Source organism: Micromesistius poutassou (genome assembly GCF_964030765.1).
Source record: "Micromesistius poutassou genome assembly, chromosome: 17".
NCBI classification, from domain to species: Eukaryota; Metazoa; Chordata; class Actinopteri; order Gadiformes; family Gadidae; genus Micromesistius; species Micromesistius poutassou.
The window spans coordinates 10,563,396-10,581,389 of record NC_140287.1 but is presented as its reverse complement, the minus strand read 5'-3'; the positions used below and the strand labels follow the sequence as shown (position 1 = coordinate 10,581,389).

Sequence of the window (17,994 nt, the reverse complement as noted above, 5' to 3'; positions counted from 1 at the left end):
ACTATTAAAGAATGACACATTCGCTGCGTTTTGTGAACAGTAAATTCCTTTGCAGTTCATTAGGTCTTTACGTAATTTGTGTTGTAGATGGCCTTTGTCCTTAACCATTCATACCATGGTTGGATACAATACGTTTATTTAATTGAAATTGTTTTAGAACGCACTGTATGTTGATGATAAATGGATGGATTAGTGTAACAATAAACATAAAGGCCTACCATATAATCGATCGTTTTTTATCTGACATAATTTGCCTTAAGGCATAAGTCATTTAATTATGCATACCTATTAATACAAAATAAATGCTTACATAACAGATCCGACGAAATTAAGAAATCTTGGATGTGGACAGTAAAGTAGAATCTGAATCATTAACAATTTCGAATATTCAAATTGAACTGTATATTTTGGGGAAAATCAATATGCCGATTTGCCCAATATGCCCTTATTTGGGAAAAGTATCAATATGTGCCTCACTAATTCATTAAGATTTTAGATTGTGTGTGATAAATGTGTTTTACATACATAAATGTAGACGATTTATTGGAACACGTGAACCGTATTCTTGAGAGATCTCTGGAGCTCTTGGAGCTTAATAAACAGGAAGTGACGTCGTTGTCAGCGGTCACGGCACGCCACTTGGGCACTGGTTCCACAAAACCGGGATATGCTTTATTATCTTCGCTAAAAATGGACTGTTGTATTCTATCGGCGCTCTGGTACTTTATCCCACTTTACTCACTGATTCAAACTTTGCGCTTCATTTTTGCTGATGCCGACTTCACTTTACTTTGGGCACGTATGTTTGGCCGGAGACCAGGTATGACAAGTTCACGTTACATCTTGTTTTATTTCATGGACAATTATAAACATTGCCCACCGTTTGAATTTCCTTTATATATTGTATTGCATTATTTACTATTGTGTTATACATTTGATTTTGTGATGACTAACGTAGCACAGCATACGCACTTACTACAACGTAGTAAACGTATTGACCTGATAAAAACAAAACAAAACAAAAATAAATAAAAACAAATCGTATGTTATTTTCTGGAGTAAATTTGCATCAGCTGATGCTACTGGTATAAAACGCTAAATGAAATACTTAAATGAGATCTAATACACAAACAACCAACACGTACATTTGAGCATTCAGATTGTTTTGACACTACACATGTGAACACATGACCCCCAGAAACCGAATTAAAAGGGTTGGTGGTCTGGATCACTGGAGCATCCAGTGGGATAGGAGAGGAATTGGCGTATCAACTGGCAAAGTGTGGCTCTCGGCTTATTCTTTCGGCCCGTCGTGTGGATGAGCTTAATAGAGTGAAACGACGGTGTATGGGTAAGAGACCTAACCTTAAACCTTTCCCTTTCTGTTATAATAGCCCGTTGCAGCCTATGTTCCTATCACAAGTCACAAACATAAGGATACTTACAATGTATGACTGACATTATTTTCCGTTATTATATAAGAGTGTTCACATTTACAAGAGGAGGATGTTCTTGTTCTTCAACTGGATTTGCTGGAGAGAAAATCCTTCAAGTCTAAAACGAACGCAGCTATCCAGCACTTTGGCAATGTAAGCTGTCGTGCAAGTCGTGATCCTTCTGCACACAATCGGTGATCACTTGACAGCTTGATCTCTTTAATATAAGTTTAAAAGGGTGTCATAACTCAGGTCATAACTTAGTTTTTCTACTGTATACAATTTCAGATCGATATCCTGATTAATAACGGGGGCCGTAGCCAGCGGTCTCTGTGCTTGGAGACCAGCGATGATGTTTATGATGCCTTGATGGAGCTCAACTTCCTCGGCACAGTCTCCCTTACCAAGCAAGTCCTGCCTCACATGATGCAGCGAGGGACGGGGAGTGTTGTGACTGTTAGCAGTGTGGCTGGCATCATCGGGGCTCCCCTGAGAGGGGGATATTCAGCCAGCAAACATGCTCTCCAGGTATCTGAACATGGCATTTTGGGTTGTGAATATTGAGCTTGATGATTCATGTTGTTTTGGCCCTTCTGGTTAGCCCATGTAAAGACGTTTTTAATCTCAGTTTTAAACAGTAGTACTAGAACGTTTAAACTGACTGGACCCAGGTTTGGTGTAGACCTGCACTGTGGAGGCAAGCAGAAGATCATGTCTGCGTGTACAGCAGCCCTACAACTAGGGAGGGACCATATTGATAACCACTAATCAACATGGCAGCCAACACTCCAGTATACCAGTCGGTAGTAGTCTCCACCAGGGAGCAGAACCCTCTGGTAAAGAGCCTCTTTCTTAGAGGTGAACCAGACCCAACAGGACAGACCTGGAGTAGACCCAGGGAGGGCTGGAGGGATCAGAGCTCTCATTCACAGCTTTATCTCACATCTCCTTAATTGTTGACTGTGTGTCGGCAGGGCTTCTTCAACTGCCTTCGCTCTGAGCTGACGGACTATCCGAACATACTCATAAGCACCGTGTGTCCGGGGCCTGTGCAGTCGAAGATTGTCGACAATTGCTTCACAGAAGAGGTGGACAAGGTAGTTATGTAATGGGGTTTGAGGCTGTGCCATGTGGACAATATTTTGCCATCCATATATTTTGCATATTGATGATTCCCAATTTGTGTGTGGATTTAAAAAAAAAAATTAAAATTATTGTATTTTGTTATTTTAGTTGAATAAAATCCAAATATAGTAATGGTGAAACTGGCCGAATAAGGGGCTTAAATAGAACATTACCCTTCAGGAAAAAATGCGTACCGTAACCAAAATCCAATAAAGAGCTTGAACACAAAGCCTTTGTAATAGTTTCCTACCCTTTTCCTTTCCTAAGACAATGGCCCAAGGACAGGACCAGCAGCACAAGATGAGTACGAGCCGCTGTGTGCGGTGGATCCTAGTGGGCATGGCCAACCAGACCAAGGAGATGTGGATATCCGACCAGCCAATCCTCGGCTTCTGCTACCTGTGGCAGTACGCCCCTACATGGGCGTGGTTCTTCAGTGCTGTGTTTGGCAGAAGAATAGTGCAAAATTTCAAAGCTGGTTTGGTAGGTACCCTTCACAATAACAATGCAACACTCGATTTTTCCCTCCATGATTTTAGTATTTTTAAATATTTAAATGGTATCCTGGAAGTACAGCATAAATGATGATGGGACTGTGAACTCTGGGATGGGGCTGGGCACAGGGGAGCCAGACAGACATGGTTTAGAGCGCTGTGGAAAAAAGTGGGCTCAGCTGTTGGTGACCTGGCACTAGTCTGCTGCGTATAAGAAGGGGTTGCTGCATGAAGGTGCAGTTACTTGGGACGCACTGGGACTAAATCACATGATAGTGTACACGGTGGCCTATGCTGGACAGCCACGGCTGATGGTCTGCAGAAAGGTCACAGGCAAAGGCATTTTTATTGTCCCAGGAAAACCATCCCCAAGTTGGATTGTCTGGGACAAAATAAATACAAAATCTACTTCAGTGGTAAAAGGTTTAGGAGTGACAAACTTAAGATAAGATAAGATAAGATACATTTTATTATCCTTGGAGGGAAATTTGTCTTGGACTCCAATGCTGTCACATATAGCGGCTTTACATAAAATAAAATACAAATGCAGACAATGCATACATATAGGACACAGGCCACATATATCATACAACATACAAGAACTTGCCTCCACGAATCTACTAGGAGCTCATACGTATAGCATTTGGAAAGCAATCACACGTATACAATAGTTGGCCAAAATATTACTCATAGATGCAGTGAGGTATTTTTTGAAAATATTTGCTAGCTTGTTCACCTTTCCTCAATAAAGAGTCTTCTGCTGTCTGCCAGGAATGCATTTGTACATCTATATAGATGTATGTTGTAAGGATGGACTTACAATGTAACACGATGGTTTCCTTTCTGGTAAATATTTTGCAAGCATCATTTGTGAATTTCTTTTGCAGGATGCAGAGCGCTTGCACTTTACAAAACCAAAGGCCAGCTGAGAAGTGACAATGAAGAGGTAAAGTGCTTTAGTGGTGTCTTGAAACGCCTGCCCTGGATATTGAGACGCAGACATCAAGGTCCTTTAACTGATTGAAATACTCAGAGCTCTCTTCACTGGAGGCCCATCATAGCTGAAATTGGGATAATCCTAAGAAAGCCCTTAGTGATCAATTCTACAATATACATTACCGTTCTTCTAACCGCAACGGTAGTTATTCTGAATTATTTTTAACATAAAGACACTCCTTTTCTATTCAACAAGTTTTTTGGTTTATTTTTAATATCAATCGCTTGATCAATTAACTGAATTACAGAATTGATTTTGTCATCGAATGTAATTATTTTCACTTGTAAACAAGTTAATTGTAAACCCAAGGCACACATCCTTAAATGGCCAGGGATTTTCCCCTCACCATTTTAGAGAAACAAATTATGTTAATTATGTTGGCTGTATTGTGAATGGTATTGTCTATGAAAATAACAAAATGACAATGTTTGAATCCATGTATCAACATCCATATTTTTCATGAAAAGTAAAATAACGCCACATGCAGTGTGGGTATGGCGTTGATCAAAGAACGTTTAAAGTGTTTTTCGAAACACTAAAAACAGGGGACATTCAAGTCCCTGAGGGCCACTGACCGCAGAAGTCTGCAGCATGTTGGTGCATGTTCTCTACAGACATTTGTTTTTTATATTTACCGCTTAATGGTTCATGTATGACCTTACTATGTGCATATAAACACAGGTTGTTTAGTGCCGTATGTGACCTTTCCTCAGTTATGTTTAAGATGGGTGCTGCCTGACTCGGACCATAGGCATACAGCCCAGATGCATGCTGGCCTGACCAGTGCGTCTGATGGATATACTGGGACAGTGCTGATCAGTCAACTGTGCCAACAGAGCGTTCAGTGTCTCAGGGAAATGCAAATCAAATTGGGTTTAAAATAAATATACAATTTGGGTATGTGGCATGCAGAAGAAAAAAAAACAAATCTCCACAAATGAATACGAAGCTCGTTCATATAACATTTGGACATCAATCACACGCATAATGCGATCGTATACAAATATTAAGCCTAGGCCTACTTCTAGATGCAGTTCGTGTAGAGGTATTTGGTGAGAATATTTGCAAGCTGGGTCACCTTGATTCAATAGTCCGCCTATGGTTTAATTAACATTCCGCTCGTAGCAGATTTAATACAAATTTTGGACACACACACACACACACACACACACACACACACACACACACACACACACACACACACACACACACACACACACACACACACACACACACACACACACACACACACACACACACACGTTTGTATTGCTTGGCAACCGTCCAGTCCCAGCCCAGTTGTGGAACCAAAGAAATGATTCAACAAGCAAATGATCTGTGGTCGCTTATAACCCTTAACTAATAAACGGCTTGTGGAACTGTCTTGTACATGTCTTGTACAAGTATTGTACCTACTGTATTGTTCATACTGCCTTGTATACAATGTATTATACCCACCGTCTTGTTAGGGTCCGGGCAGCTAAGCTGCCGGGAACCTATTGTATTCCTAGGAATTCTTTCTTCTTTCTTCTTCCAAGGAAGTCATACTTCCCATGGGTGAAAACTCACCAAACTTTGCACAAAGGTCCAGTCCCATGCCAGATTCACTCAACTCCAAGGACATGTGCCCCCCCCTCCTAGGGGGGGCACAATAAGCGTTTAAATTTAAAAACTTAAAAAATTCCTACCAAACCAACGGTAGATGCTACAGTGTTGAAACTTCACCACAATGTAGCCTCAATACTGCTGAAACTTTAGTCCACTTAAACTCATTACAAATTATGAAGTCCATCACTCTGTTTTTTTCAATAACTGTAAAACTTTTAAAATGTATCTCCTCCCACAATTTTTGCTCAATTGTCACCAAACTTGGTACAGAGCATCTCCAGACCGTCCTCAACAAAACTTGTTTCTCAGATTTTTGATTAAGCAAAAATTGATCCTACAGTGCATGAAAACGTATGACTGTAAACAGTACTGTAAACGTATACCATCAAATTCTTGATAAATACATTTTCAATCTTCCAAAAAAAAAAGAATATTCTGGAGTCATGGTTGATGAAGTTTGGCAAATATCAGAATTTTATCTCAAAAACTGAATTTTTGAGAACATTTTGAATTCTGCTCTCATGGGAACAACTGCAGCCAATGTGAGAGTGGAATTTTTAAACATCATATTTTCTTGTGAAGCCACTGTTGAAATGCCACTTGCCAATTAGCCAATTAGCTCAGTGCGATAGACAATGGTCTTTGGTTCCAGAGGTTGTGGGTTCAATCCTCAACTGGTGCAAATTGAACATTATAAGGTCAACTGTCCTGTCTTCCTATTCTCCTGTTTGTTGCTCAGAATTTGCCAAAATTAGCCCGGACCCGACCCATTGCTGCGCAGCAGCTATAATTCCTACTGTTGTTATTCTATGCCTTATTTAGACCACACGATATTAAAGCCAACATCAGCACCTCATTGGACCACATATGTGTGGTGCTAGCCCCAGCTCAGAATAGCTTCTGCCTCTACACATGGAGAGGTCACCACGAAAAGTCGTGGTTCCTTCACCATGTGCCCACACCTATGAAGGTTTACCTGGAGATGCTCCATGGACCACCTCCAGAGTGCACGTCCGTTTAGCTCTCTGAATAAACTACTTGATGAACATTTACCTCTCTCATAGTCACACCTAGCCCTGAAACCACAGAGGACTACAATGTTGACCCATCACAGCTTTCAATGGTTATGAAGGCTAATTAAGGCTAATTAGAAACACCTGTACAGAGGAGTGATACATGTATAGTTAAAAGTCTCTCTTCTACTGTATAACAGTGGTCATGCCTTGTGTCCAATCAAATTACCTGGTCGGAACATACTGTTGTATAAAAAGCAATATCACAATCAAGGTTGTGTTATTATACTGAACATCAACACGGCTCTTTGTACCTACAACCGAATCACAGCCGTGCTGATATTCAGTAGAACAGGACTCCCTTTCATTTGCTATTGCTTAAATGTACGCACAATAGCTGGTTTACCGATTCATTCTCCTCTTTTATCTAGAAGAGATTATAATGATGGACTACAATCAAACACCCTGAAGACGTTTCCTTTCGCAAAATTGAATAAAGAATTGCCAAAATCTTGCACATCTTTTCCCCTCTTTTGTAGGATGCACTGTTTTGTCCCAAACAACCGAAAACGGACAATAGAGCGAAAACGAGATTCAGTTTCATTACTAAAAGCCAGTCCTGGATAATGGGGACAGGCCATCAAGGTCCTTCTTTCAACCAAAATATCAAGTTATTGAAAGTTTTTCAATAAGAGTTTCACTGAAAAAAGCTCTGCCGACTTTGTGTATAGCTAAACGAAAAAAGTTTTCCAGTCACTGAAAGATCCTAATAAAGACTTCAGTGACAAACTCAATCATGGGTGACGTGTTTACATCGATATGTGTCATCACTACCAACTGTTTTTTATTGACTCGAGGCAGGGTTTATCAAGGCATTTTATTAGAAGTATATACAGTTACACAGGTAAAACCAACTGTATATATACAACATACCATGGGAAATCCAAATTACTTCATTCTAGGGTTGTAAACAAGTAAACTGTAAACAGAACAGCAAGTATTACTATAAGCACATTACATATGACTTTACAAAAAAACCAAGGCACAGCCTTGAGTTGAACACTTCCTACGTACAGCAAAAGAATGATGTCCCTTTTTAGTGGACATCTAATGGTAAACCTGAAGTTCTGAGAAGCGTATGAAACATGTGTCTCAATCTGGGCTAGTAGGCTAATTTCTTGGAAGCAAAGAAATACTTAAAAATAACTAAATACAAATGTATGTGCTTTTGTGATACCCATCCTCTGCACAGATACATGATATCAAAGCGAAGACGGCTGGGTATGTGCTTTTCTTCCTCACCTTTCACTTTTTGATATCTTTTTACCAGAATAGTGATGATGCCAGCATGTCTTTCAATTGTTATGTAGGTCAGACCCAGAAGAGTTTGCGGTCCTCTGACCTGACATACGCATTGTTGAAAACAGGCCATTGGCTGATCTGGGAGCTGTGCTTAATACATTGGTGGATGAGGATGTGTGAATGATTACTGATAGCGAATGCATATTGGCACGCCGACATCAAAACAACATGATGAGCGGAGCGTAGACAATTATGCCACGTAGGGTTCAAGAGGCGGAGCCTACGACTGTAGCACTAGAGTTACAGGTCATAACTAATCCACCTAGGGCTTAGACTTTAGACTTGGATTACACTTTAAATGGACAAGTTAGCGTCAGTCAAATGTTGTGCGTTTCCCTTCCTTGTACTCAGCAGAAGGGCGACAAATCTCTGGCGGTACGTGGAGACTCCAGAGCAATATTGATAATGAGGCCAGTCCCCTCACAGGCTGACGGAGACACCTCCTCTTGTTCCTCAGGTGCGGACAAAGACTTCAACAGCGTTCAACCAGACGAACGGGTTGTGACAGCCTTCCAGATGGCACGGACGCCTTCACAATCGGGCCACTTTTTTAAACCACTTCATACAACATATCTTTTAAGCTTTGATTTCTTCTAAGTAGTGTGTATTTCTGTACCTTTCTTTCAACCGCTCCTCCTTGAGACCTGACAGTTAAAAAGTGATGAATAAATAAAGATTGATTGTTTGATTGATAGATGCTTCTGTGTAGGTTGTGTAGGTTCTGGTTGGGGGTTGGGGTCACAGGCAGGGGAGGTGCAGTGGGGCGGACGAGTAGATGGGGTACCCCAGGGGGGGGTCGGCCGCCTGCACCGTAAGGTTCCTCAACATGACGGGGTGGGCCTGGATGCTGTAGCGCTCCTCGTCGTCGTTGGTGGCGTACAGCAGCTCCCAGGAGAGGTTGGCCCACTGGCCGCGGACCCCCTCGCCGTTCAGACGTCCCAGCTGCACCAGCTGGTCCTGCAGCGACAGCACCCGGCCCGTGTAGGTACCCTGCACACAAGAGCACGTCGTCTTACTTTGGCTCGCTGTGAACCCCCTGCCACTGCCCCGCTCTTTCCCAGCGGAGGCAAGTTTTGGTTACAAGGTGAGTGCAGGCACAGAATAAAGCAACAATGATCAATAGAGCAGAATGTGTGAAAGGAAAATATTAATGAAAATGGACAGAAAAAGGAACCCAATTGGGGCCCATCCAGGTATAGGTTAATTGCTGGCGGAAAAATAAAATGATAAAAATGTGCTCACATGTTGGAAAGCCACAATCTAAAATGATTTATCGCGTGGGCCTTGGGAAAATGTCAATCTTGTATAGGATGCCAGATTGGCCCAAAACCCCCCACTGTACACGGCACTATTCTCCCTGCATTGTTAGGTGACCTCTGCCGTCTGCCTAAAGTCTCTGACTGAACCAGGGGAGCAGTGTTTACCAAGTGAGCATAGAAATGCCCACAATGCTTTTACACGCTGCCAGGAGCGAAGGCAGAATGGCTGACAGGGTTGTTTGGTTACCATAGTGAGGTCATGTCCTAGAGAGAAGAGGTAGGGCTTCTCCTGAAGGACGCTGTCGTGCCAGCCTCGCTCCGCTCCCAGACCGATGTACCAATCCCTTTCATATTCCTCCAAGGTGCTGAACAATTCCTCAGGGCTTTCCATAGGCCCCAGGCTGGCCTGATCAAAGAGTAGCTTAAAACCAAACCTGTGGACAAAGACACCAAAAATTAATGCATGCAGGATGATCAAAAGGATTCAGGCAATGTGGTTAAAACACAGCGAGCCTTTCACACCTGAACGCCTTGAGAGTGAGGTGGTATAGGTCCTTCCTGGCCGAGAGCCAGTCCAGGCCGTCCGTCCATGGCACGTCTCCGCAGTAGAGGCGGTACACGTAGCTGGGGCTGGTGAAGGAGGCCTCGGCACCGAGGGACACCACGCAGGACAGGGCGGCCAGGGCATGCAGCTCCCTCAGGACCTGGTCCTCCTGCAGGGCCTTGGTCGGATCGTCGCAGGCCACGTCCTGCGCCGCCGGCGCAAACCGGCCCAGGCTGAACCGGAACCACTCCTCGGGGAAGAGGTGGCGGAGCTGCTGCAGACGGGACGGCAGCAGAGGGGCGGTCCTCCATCCCGTGGGCAGGTTGAACACTTCGGACACGGGGCAGCTGAAATGGAGAGGAGGGAGGGAGCCCGAGCTCTCGGCGAAGACCTTGGCGCCCTGGCCCTTGTCCACCGCCGGCAGCCCCAGCCCCAGGCCCAGGGGCTGCAGCGGCTGCAGGGCTGAGAGGGCCATGTTCTCAAACAGACTGTCCATCTCCACAGAGCCCGGCAGGGAGGGCCCAGTCGGCGGCGGGCCCTGTCCCGGCTGGGCCTCCGTGCTCACCAAGGCCACCGTCCGCCTGGCCTGTTGGGGCCCGAACAAGTCGTCTTCGTCCGACCAGTCTCCAAAGGAGGTCAGGCTGGAGCTGTCCTGCCTCAGCTTCAGAGAGGACACGTTGGACTCCACTATGACCGTCTCCACGCGCTGATTGCCCGTGGACTGGGCGGGCTGGGAGGACTGGGACTTCCTGCCCCCGGCACCGGGCGCCTCCTCCGCGCTCCAGGCAAAGCCTCGTCGCTTCTCCACACAGTGGCGCAGCAGCAGAAACACCAGCGCCTTCAGGAAGTCGTTCTGGAGCTTCCTCAGGTTGTCGTGGGAGTCGATGATGCCGGAGAGCACATTGCGGGCATCGGAGTACACCCGGACGGGGAGGGCGGCGCAGGGGATCAGGACGTTGCCCCAGTGCTGGTTCAGACTCTGGGTGAAGCCCAGCCGCTCGGTCCTCTCGAAGGCGCCCTCGAACACCTCGTCCACGCGCCGTGCCTCCACCGTGTGGCACGAGGTCTCCTGCAGCTCCAGACCCTGGGGCCAATCACAGAGCAGATCAGCGTCATCATCATCACAGTCACACTCACATGCACCGATTCTCCCGAAGAACGAGTGCAATCGGCCATGCGTCTTGGGGCATAACCCCCGGCCGGTATGCCGCCCCTCCCTACCTTGATGTTGACGGTGCAGTAGCCGTAGCCGCGCTCCAGGATCATTATCCAGACCATGCGGTCCTGGAAGCGGCCCAGGAAGTGGGAGCCGGGGGACAAGGAGCCTGCATTCCAGGGAGACAGTGAGAGCGAGAGAGAGAGAGAAAGAGAGAGAGTATAAGCCATCCGTTCCTTATGCGTGTTAGAGAGGGGGATGTTGTGACGCGAGAACCGAGATCCTAAGTGCCAGCCCCCCGGCCACACAGCCTCTTCGCCCTGCACCAGAAGTGGGGCTCTCTGTGGACGCACTGGGTCGGGGGGGGGGGGGGGGGGGAGCTCACCCTCTCAGCTGAGGCGGGGTCATGATACTCTCAGCTGGCTGGCTGCACAGGGATCCAAATATTGAATCCTTTCCATTACACCAAAAAAACCAAAAGGTCCAGGAGACCACTGTGAACCGTTCTCCCCGGGGCGGGGGGATGGCTGTTCCCGGTTCTTGGGGAGAGCAGCGATAGATTGGACGGGAAGGCAGGCGCACGGTGACGGAAGTGTTGGCTTGACGATAACTCATGTGCTCGTGGCTGACGGATGATGTCATACCCTGTGATGCCATCTCTCTAAATATTCCCTACACTACCTCAGCGATGGGAAGAGAAACGCCGGCCACACGGGGTTCCTGCTAACTGTTCACTCATGCGCATTCACCCCTCTCCCCCCCCGGCCCGTCATGCAGCAGGCGAGCGAAGGGACGGGACATCTGTTATTCAGCTATGAGTAGCAAACGGCCGCAACGTGCTAGTTCTGTAAATTATACATAAAAGCCTGGGCCCCTCAGCAAGCCCAGTAAACAATAAGATTGAGTGACGCCATCGCTGTGGCTCAATCTTTTCTGTTTTGAATCATCAACCCATGAATAATTAAGTTTGTACTTTCCCTTCTCTGATACGACACACACACACACACACACACACACACACACACACACACACACACACACACACACACACACACACACACACACACACACACACACACACACACACACACACACACACACACACACACACACACAGCTCCAGTAGGCCTACGAGTATGGTGGGGTTAATGGCGTGGAAACATTTGGATGTAATGAATACAGATCAGAGCCACTTTGTGTCGGGTCACTTCACTGGAGCTCCACTGGCTCCTGTGAGCATCATCGCATCACTGCCAGGGGCTCCCATGTGCTGCTCGTCAAAACAACATTCTCTTCTTCGGCCTCAAACCGTGAGAGGTGCTCTTTCATTGAGATAAGAGTTGCTGCTTGACCCACCTGGAGGTTCAACAGCGTCTGCGCTTCACGAGCCGAGCAAACACAGGGCAGCTCGCTGTGCGCTACACTGCCCGCCTAATTAAAAATGAAAACGAGTCGCTGGAATTCACAACGGATTGACCTCCATTTGCTGCAGAGGAAGAGCTTTGTGGTACGAGCCCGGCCGCGCTGTGCAAGACTCCAACAACGGAACAATGCTCATTGAAAATATATTAATAATAATAAATAATAAGAACTCTGGTTCAAACAGCACACTCTACGCCACCAAAACCCATTGCTTTTACACCAGCTCCTTTATTTTTATATTTATATTTTTAGATAATTAATGTTGATGAGTATTAGTTAAACAGCAAACATAAAAAACACTCAAATAACGTGAACGGCCCATACAAAGTTATGAAACACACAAAACACTTCCTCGCTTTAGGAAAGCACAAAGGCCGACCTAGAGGGGGTCACCAGCGGCACGGCCCACTGACTAGAGTGGTTCCGATACCGATTCCGATCGGAAATTCCTTGGGTATCGGCAAGTTCTATCCGCCGTTCTGATGCTGTGACTTTTACTACACAGGCAAAGAACATAAAACACGTGCGGTGTTATGCTGCGTTCTTTAATGGTCGGAGGTGGAAAGCCGGAATGTCTAACGACAAGAATACAAATGTATCATTATAATAGATTATAAATGTAAATTATCTAGTTCTGAAAAGAAATTGGTCATCAGTAAGTGAACCGACTATACATTGCTGTCATTGTAAGAGGACCCTTCAATAAGAACTGCTATTAGTGCTATAAATGCTAGATGCTGTATTGGTATACACTTTGTATCGGCCGATACTCAAGTTCAGGAACCTGAATCTATATCAGGAAGGAAAACTAAATGGTATGGGAACATCTCTAGCACTTACCCAGCGCCCCTCCGGCCAGGCCCCTCCGGAGCGCCACCGCCAGGCTGCCACTCATCTGCTGGTAGAAGATGGAGTCGGGGCAGGGGCACGCTGTGCCCACCTGGCCCGGCCAGCTGCGCTGGGGCCGGGGGAAGCCCACCAGGAAGACGGGCAGGGTGAAGAGGGGCAGCAGGGGGGCGGCCAGCAGGGCGGACAGGACCACCACGGCCAGCAGCAGTGGGCTCAGCGAGGCGTTGAGGGCCAGCAGGGCGCCGGCTGCTTGCCGCCGCTGCTTCTTCTCCGTCCACGACGTGACCAGCACGGTGAGCGAGAACTTGAGCTTGGAGAGGAACTGCACCGCTCTGTCACTCAGCAGACCTAGCTAGGCAGGGGGTGAGAGGTGGGGTGCAGAGGAACAGCGGGTGTCAGCACACACACAGTCTGTCTGGAACACGTCTTAGGTAATGTTGACTCTGGCGTGTTGGTTTTATGTTTATTATTTGCTCATGACTCAGGCATATGAGCCCTGTGTCATCGTGAATTTTCACAATGTGTAAATACAACCGAGTGGCTTCCCAGTGTAATAGTGTGATTTAAATAATTTTAAGTCACTTAAACCCTGTTATTTCAACAGGGTCTCCGGTGACAGGGTTGTACTCATTTGTGACACGTGGTGTAAGGAGAGGCTCGCTCACCAGCAGCAGCTGGACGGCCGTCCCCAGGCGGTCCCACGCCGGCAGGGTGGTCTCCCCGGCCGCCAGGCGCACCGCCACCACCACCGCCATCTGCAGCAGGGACTCCTCAGAGTTCTGCCACACCTGGAGGGAGAAAGGTTAAGGTTAGAGTCCATAGTCTGATGCCTCTTAGGGGCACGGTCTGTTCTAAACTCTACCGTGTAATGTTAAAAGGTATGCAGTGATTTTGCGGAACATCACTTATCCTAGCTAGTCTTATCCTAGCTATCTTTCTTGTATACGGGGAATGGGTTAACCTAGCAATTGTAAGTGCTTGGCACTTGGTTCTATGAACATTCTTACTGTACCAACAGCAATATATTTTTTCTCTTTATTCTGACGAATGGACTTATTGTAAGTCACTTTGGAGCAAAGCTAAATTCCCTAAATGTAAATGTAAATGTAACGTCACTGTTGATAGTGAATGTGTTTTAGTGACACATCCAACAAGTAAGTGATATTTCTGTGTTTAAAAATGCCTGCCTGTGATGTTTTGTCATAATGTTATTTTGATGGATGTATTGTAAGCATTTCTTTGTGTCTGCATGATCTTTACCACTCTGAATGCCCGTGTGAATCCCACACTGAGTGACGCCGTGTGGAGCCACTGGAGAGACTTGTCCGTGGACAGATACGCGATCATGGCAAACGGGGACACTGAGGGATCACAAATAAAAGCCAGTAATCAGCGTCAGAATAAACAATGTTTTGCCCTGAAAGAGAGACGTTGTGGGAGGGAGACTCACCCAGATTCAGGAGGACTCTCCTGATGACCGCTGCGACGTGCAGACCTCTGCTGCTCTGGATGAAGGTCTGCACGTTGGAGATCCCCCTGGGGTAGAAGGGGTTCAGGAACACCCCTCCACAGACGTACGCCCCCTGGATCTCCCCGAGGACCCAGCACAGCAGGAAGAGGGAGAGGAGGAGGTAGGAGGCGATGATGGGTAACCGCTGTCTAGTGACCACGCTCTGGGGAGGATCGGCTGCCAGGAAGTGGTGCAGCAGGCCGGCCTCGGCCATGGCGGCGGCCAGCAGACCGAGGTACAGCAGGGCCTCCCTGCAGCCCAGCCGCCAGCCGAAGGAGCCGGGCGGGGAGGGGGCAACCCCTCTGCGCCGCCCAAGGCTGCCCCCACTGGCAGGGCGTGACCCGGCGCAGCACAGCGTGGAGATCTGGCTGAGGTCCAGGCTCAGAAGGAAACCCATGGACACGGAGAAGAGGACCACGCCCAGGGTGGACGGGATGAAGAAGTTACAGCCCGCCACCGCCACGGACACGGCAAACATCACCAGGAGCCTGGAGGAGACACAGGGATATGCATCATGCATCTGGTTCAGATACGTCCACACCTCAGGGGCACAGATATAAAAGAAGGTTTTTGCATCTAAAGTCTTCCATCCATTGTGTTTAAGTTAGTATAGAGTGCCCTTAAAAATCATTATTTGTATAATTATTATATTATTACAAATTAACTGCATTAGAGCATTATATCCTGACACTGACTTTTTCCAATAACTTTATAATCTCAATTGGGCAAAGGATTGAATCAGAGATAATGCAACCTCCGGTCAACAGCAGAATCAATCAATAGAATATCACCTGAGGTTGCTGGACATGGGCGAGCCACCCAGGCCGAACACCAGCGTCTGCTCCATGCCCCAGAGCAGCAGGGCGTCCAGCGGGGACAGCATCCCCAGGGCCCACAGCAGAGGCAGGAAGAGGAAGAGCACATGGAGGACCTGACTGGCCAGCTGAAGCTCAGGAAATGGGCTTGCGAACCTGGACCACAAGAGCAACCAACAAGAAACACGGGACTAGTCAAACCTTTAGGGTACTAGTCAAACCTTTAGGGTACTAGTCAAAACTTTAGGGTACTAGTCAAACCTTCAAGATACTAGTCAAACCTTTAGGGTACTAGTCAAACCTCTAGGGTACTAGTCAAACCTTCTACTTGTCAAACCTTTAGGGTACTAGTCAAACCTTTAGGGTACTAGTCAAACCTTCTACTTGTCAAAACTTTAGGGTACTAGTCAAACCTTTAGGGTACTAGTCAAACCTTCTACTTGTCAAACCTTTCGGGTACTATTTACAAGGACTAGTAAAACAAGTTTTGAGCCCCCCTCGGCTGGAGAAGCCGCACATTTCCGTAGCTCACCTGTCGGCCAGGTCGACGGCGATGAAGGTGAAAATGTAGATGGGCCGGGTGAGCGGGGTGATCTCGTAGGTGTCCTGGGCCTGGAAGGTGGCCGTCTCCGTGGCCGTGTTCACGATCAGCGAGTACTCCGCCGTGCACAGGGTGACCCAGCTGGCGATGTACACCACCAAGGCTGTGCCCATGCTGCCGTAGAGCGCCGTCATCCTGCCCAGGAACACGTACCACGTGCCGAAGCCGCACAGCACCCCGGCCAGGACCGTGTGCAGCACCACGTTCAGCCCGAAGCGCTTCCCCGGGGCGATGAACCGCACCGTCTCCGGGCCGACGCAGTGGGTGAACTCCACCTCCTCCTCGTCGGCCAGGACGTTAGGAGCGCCCAGCCGCTCCACGGAGCCGCTCCTCCGGGCCGAGTACACAGCCAGGGCCTGGATGCCCGCGGCGGCCCCGAACATCAGCAGGCCCGAGAGCACGGCAGCATGGAGCTCCTGGAGCAGCTGCAGCTGGTAAAGCAGCGTGCCAACGCCCCCCAAGAGCCATGGCATGAGGAACAACAGGGCCTGGTGCACGTACACGTACGGCGGGGCGCAGTAGCCCAGCAGCGGGGTCCCCCCAACACCGTCTGGGGGAATCGCTTCCAGAAGAACTCCTGCTTGTACTCATTGAGTAGGGGCACGTCTGGCCCCATCCTGACCATGCCCTATTGGATGGCAGGTCATCTCCACGCGCTTGACGGAGGGCTCTCATGCATCATGGTTGACAGATCAAGCAGTCTGAAATAAACCGCCGAACCAAATATGATTAAGATCGCACCTGAAGAATACACATCAGGCGATACAGTGCAATCTCGATATTAGCCTGCTTAGCTTGAAGAGTAGGCGGTTTAAAGTGTAGCTCACATAAGCTTTCTGTAAAAGTTATACAGTGTCCTGTGGAGATCCTGTTGGTCTCAAGCAACGTGAGTCATGTTCTGGTGTTGTGAGCACTGCTAAGATACTGGGAGGTTGCCATGCGCACACACAACAATGCAATGCAATGTTAATCAAGAGCTTTGGCTGACTTAGCAGAGCCTAGTGCTACGCCCTGATTCAGTGACAAGTCATGTCAATACATTTATTGATTGTATAGAGTAATCTTCTTTGTTGTCAAGTCACATCGCTAGCTCCCCATCAGTGGTTGTCAGCTTGGCACTAGCATGCTAGGTTCGCTCAATTGTTAATTAATCATAACAATTTATCGACATATTTTGGCATTTAGGCGTGAACCAACTTACCTACACAGGAGAAGCTGTATTTAGCGGTACATCCGATATGTCATATTTTAGTATATTGAGAGTATTATTTGAAAGTATTGGACATCGCTAGTTAGCATTAGCCAGTAGCAGCAGCAGGGAACAAGCCAAACAACGGATGATGCACGAATCATCGTAGCCAATGGGATCCGAGACCGTCCTGAGAACACCGCCTCCTATAAAACTACTTACACGCCCCCTGACAACACACCCCCTCTGTCGCTCTGTTTGGAAGCGACTCATAATCATAAGCCATGTAAGGATGTAAATCCTGACCTAGTGTGGACATTACAACATATTTCATCTAGTTGTAGTCCTTACTGGCAATAGTTCATGCTATTCATGAAAGCGAATAGTGAAAAGTCATTTTAACTCTTGGCTCTTGGTCCAAACATTCAGGTTTATTAAAAATAGGCATTGAGTAAATAGTGCTGGAACATTTATGTTTAAACATAGCACTAAAGAAGTAGGCCTACAAATATAAGAAAATATTTGCAGAAAAATAATAAAAATCGTATGTAGGCCTACAGTAAAGCCGTATGCTATAGGCCTATTATTTTATTTTATTTTATTGTCATTAGAGC

The 17,994-nt window shown here is 47.1% G+C and overlaps 2 protein-coding genes across 6 annotated transcripts; one reads left to right on the top strand and one right to left on the bottom strand.

The window, feature by feature from the left end:
- Window positions 1–630: 630 nt before the first annotated feature.
- Window positions 631–8,622, top strand: dhrs7 (dehydrogenase/reductase (SDR family) member 7). Of its 5 annotated transcripts, XM_084482252.1 has the most exons (9): window positions 631–820; window positions 1,199–1,351; window positions 1,483–1,589; window positions 1,725–1,964; window positions 2,411–2,533; window positions 2,829–3,044; window positions 3,943–4,001; window positions 7,926–7,954; window positions 8,493–8,621. In XM_084482252.1, the coding sequence occupies exons 1-7, from the start codon at window positions 691–693 to the stop codon at window positions 3,982–3,984; spliced, it is 1,011 nt and encodes a 336-aa protein (XP_084338378.1). In that variant the 5' UTR covers window positions 631–690; the 3' UTR covers window positions 3,985–4,001; window positions 7,926–7,954; window positions 8,493–8,621. The 5 variants fall into 5 exon arrangements, with proteins under 5 accessions (XP_084338378.1, XP_084338379.1, XP_084338380.1 ...); XM_084482253.1 differs by lacking the exon at window positions 7,926–7,954 and having other exon boundaries at window positions 8,493–8,622; XM_084482254.1 differs by lacking the exons at window positions 7,926–7,954; window positions 8,493–8,621 and adding an exon at window positions 7,105–7,179.
- Window positions 8,623–8,772: 150 nt separating this feature from the next.
- On the bottom strand, window positions 8,773–17,514 carry pcnx4 (pecanex 4). Its single transcript, XM_084482243.1, is given in 12 exon segments — window positions 8,773–9,025; window positions 9,542–9,728; window positions 9,817–10,922; window positions 11,060–11,163; window positions 13,257–13,617; window positions 13,931–14,053; window positions 14,526–14,626; window positions 14,716–15,263; window positions 15,567–15,746; window positions 16,123–16,720; window positions 16,723–16,892; window positions 17,393–17,514. Coding segments are annotated over 11 exon segments (3,654 nt in total). The 5' UTR covers window positions 16,817–16,892; window positions 17,393–17,514; the 3' UTR covers window position 8,773.
- Window positions 17,515–17,994: the final 480 nt, after the last annotated feature.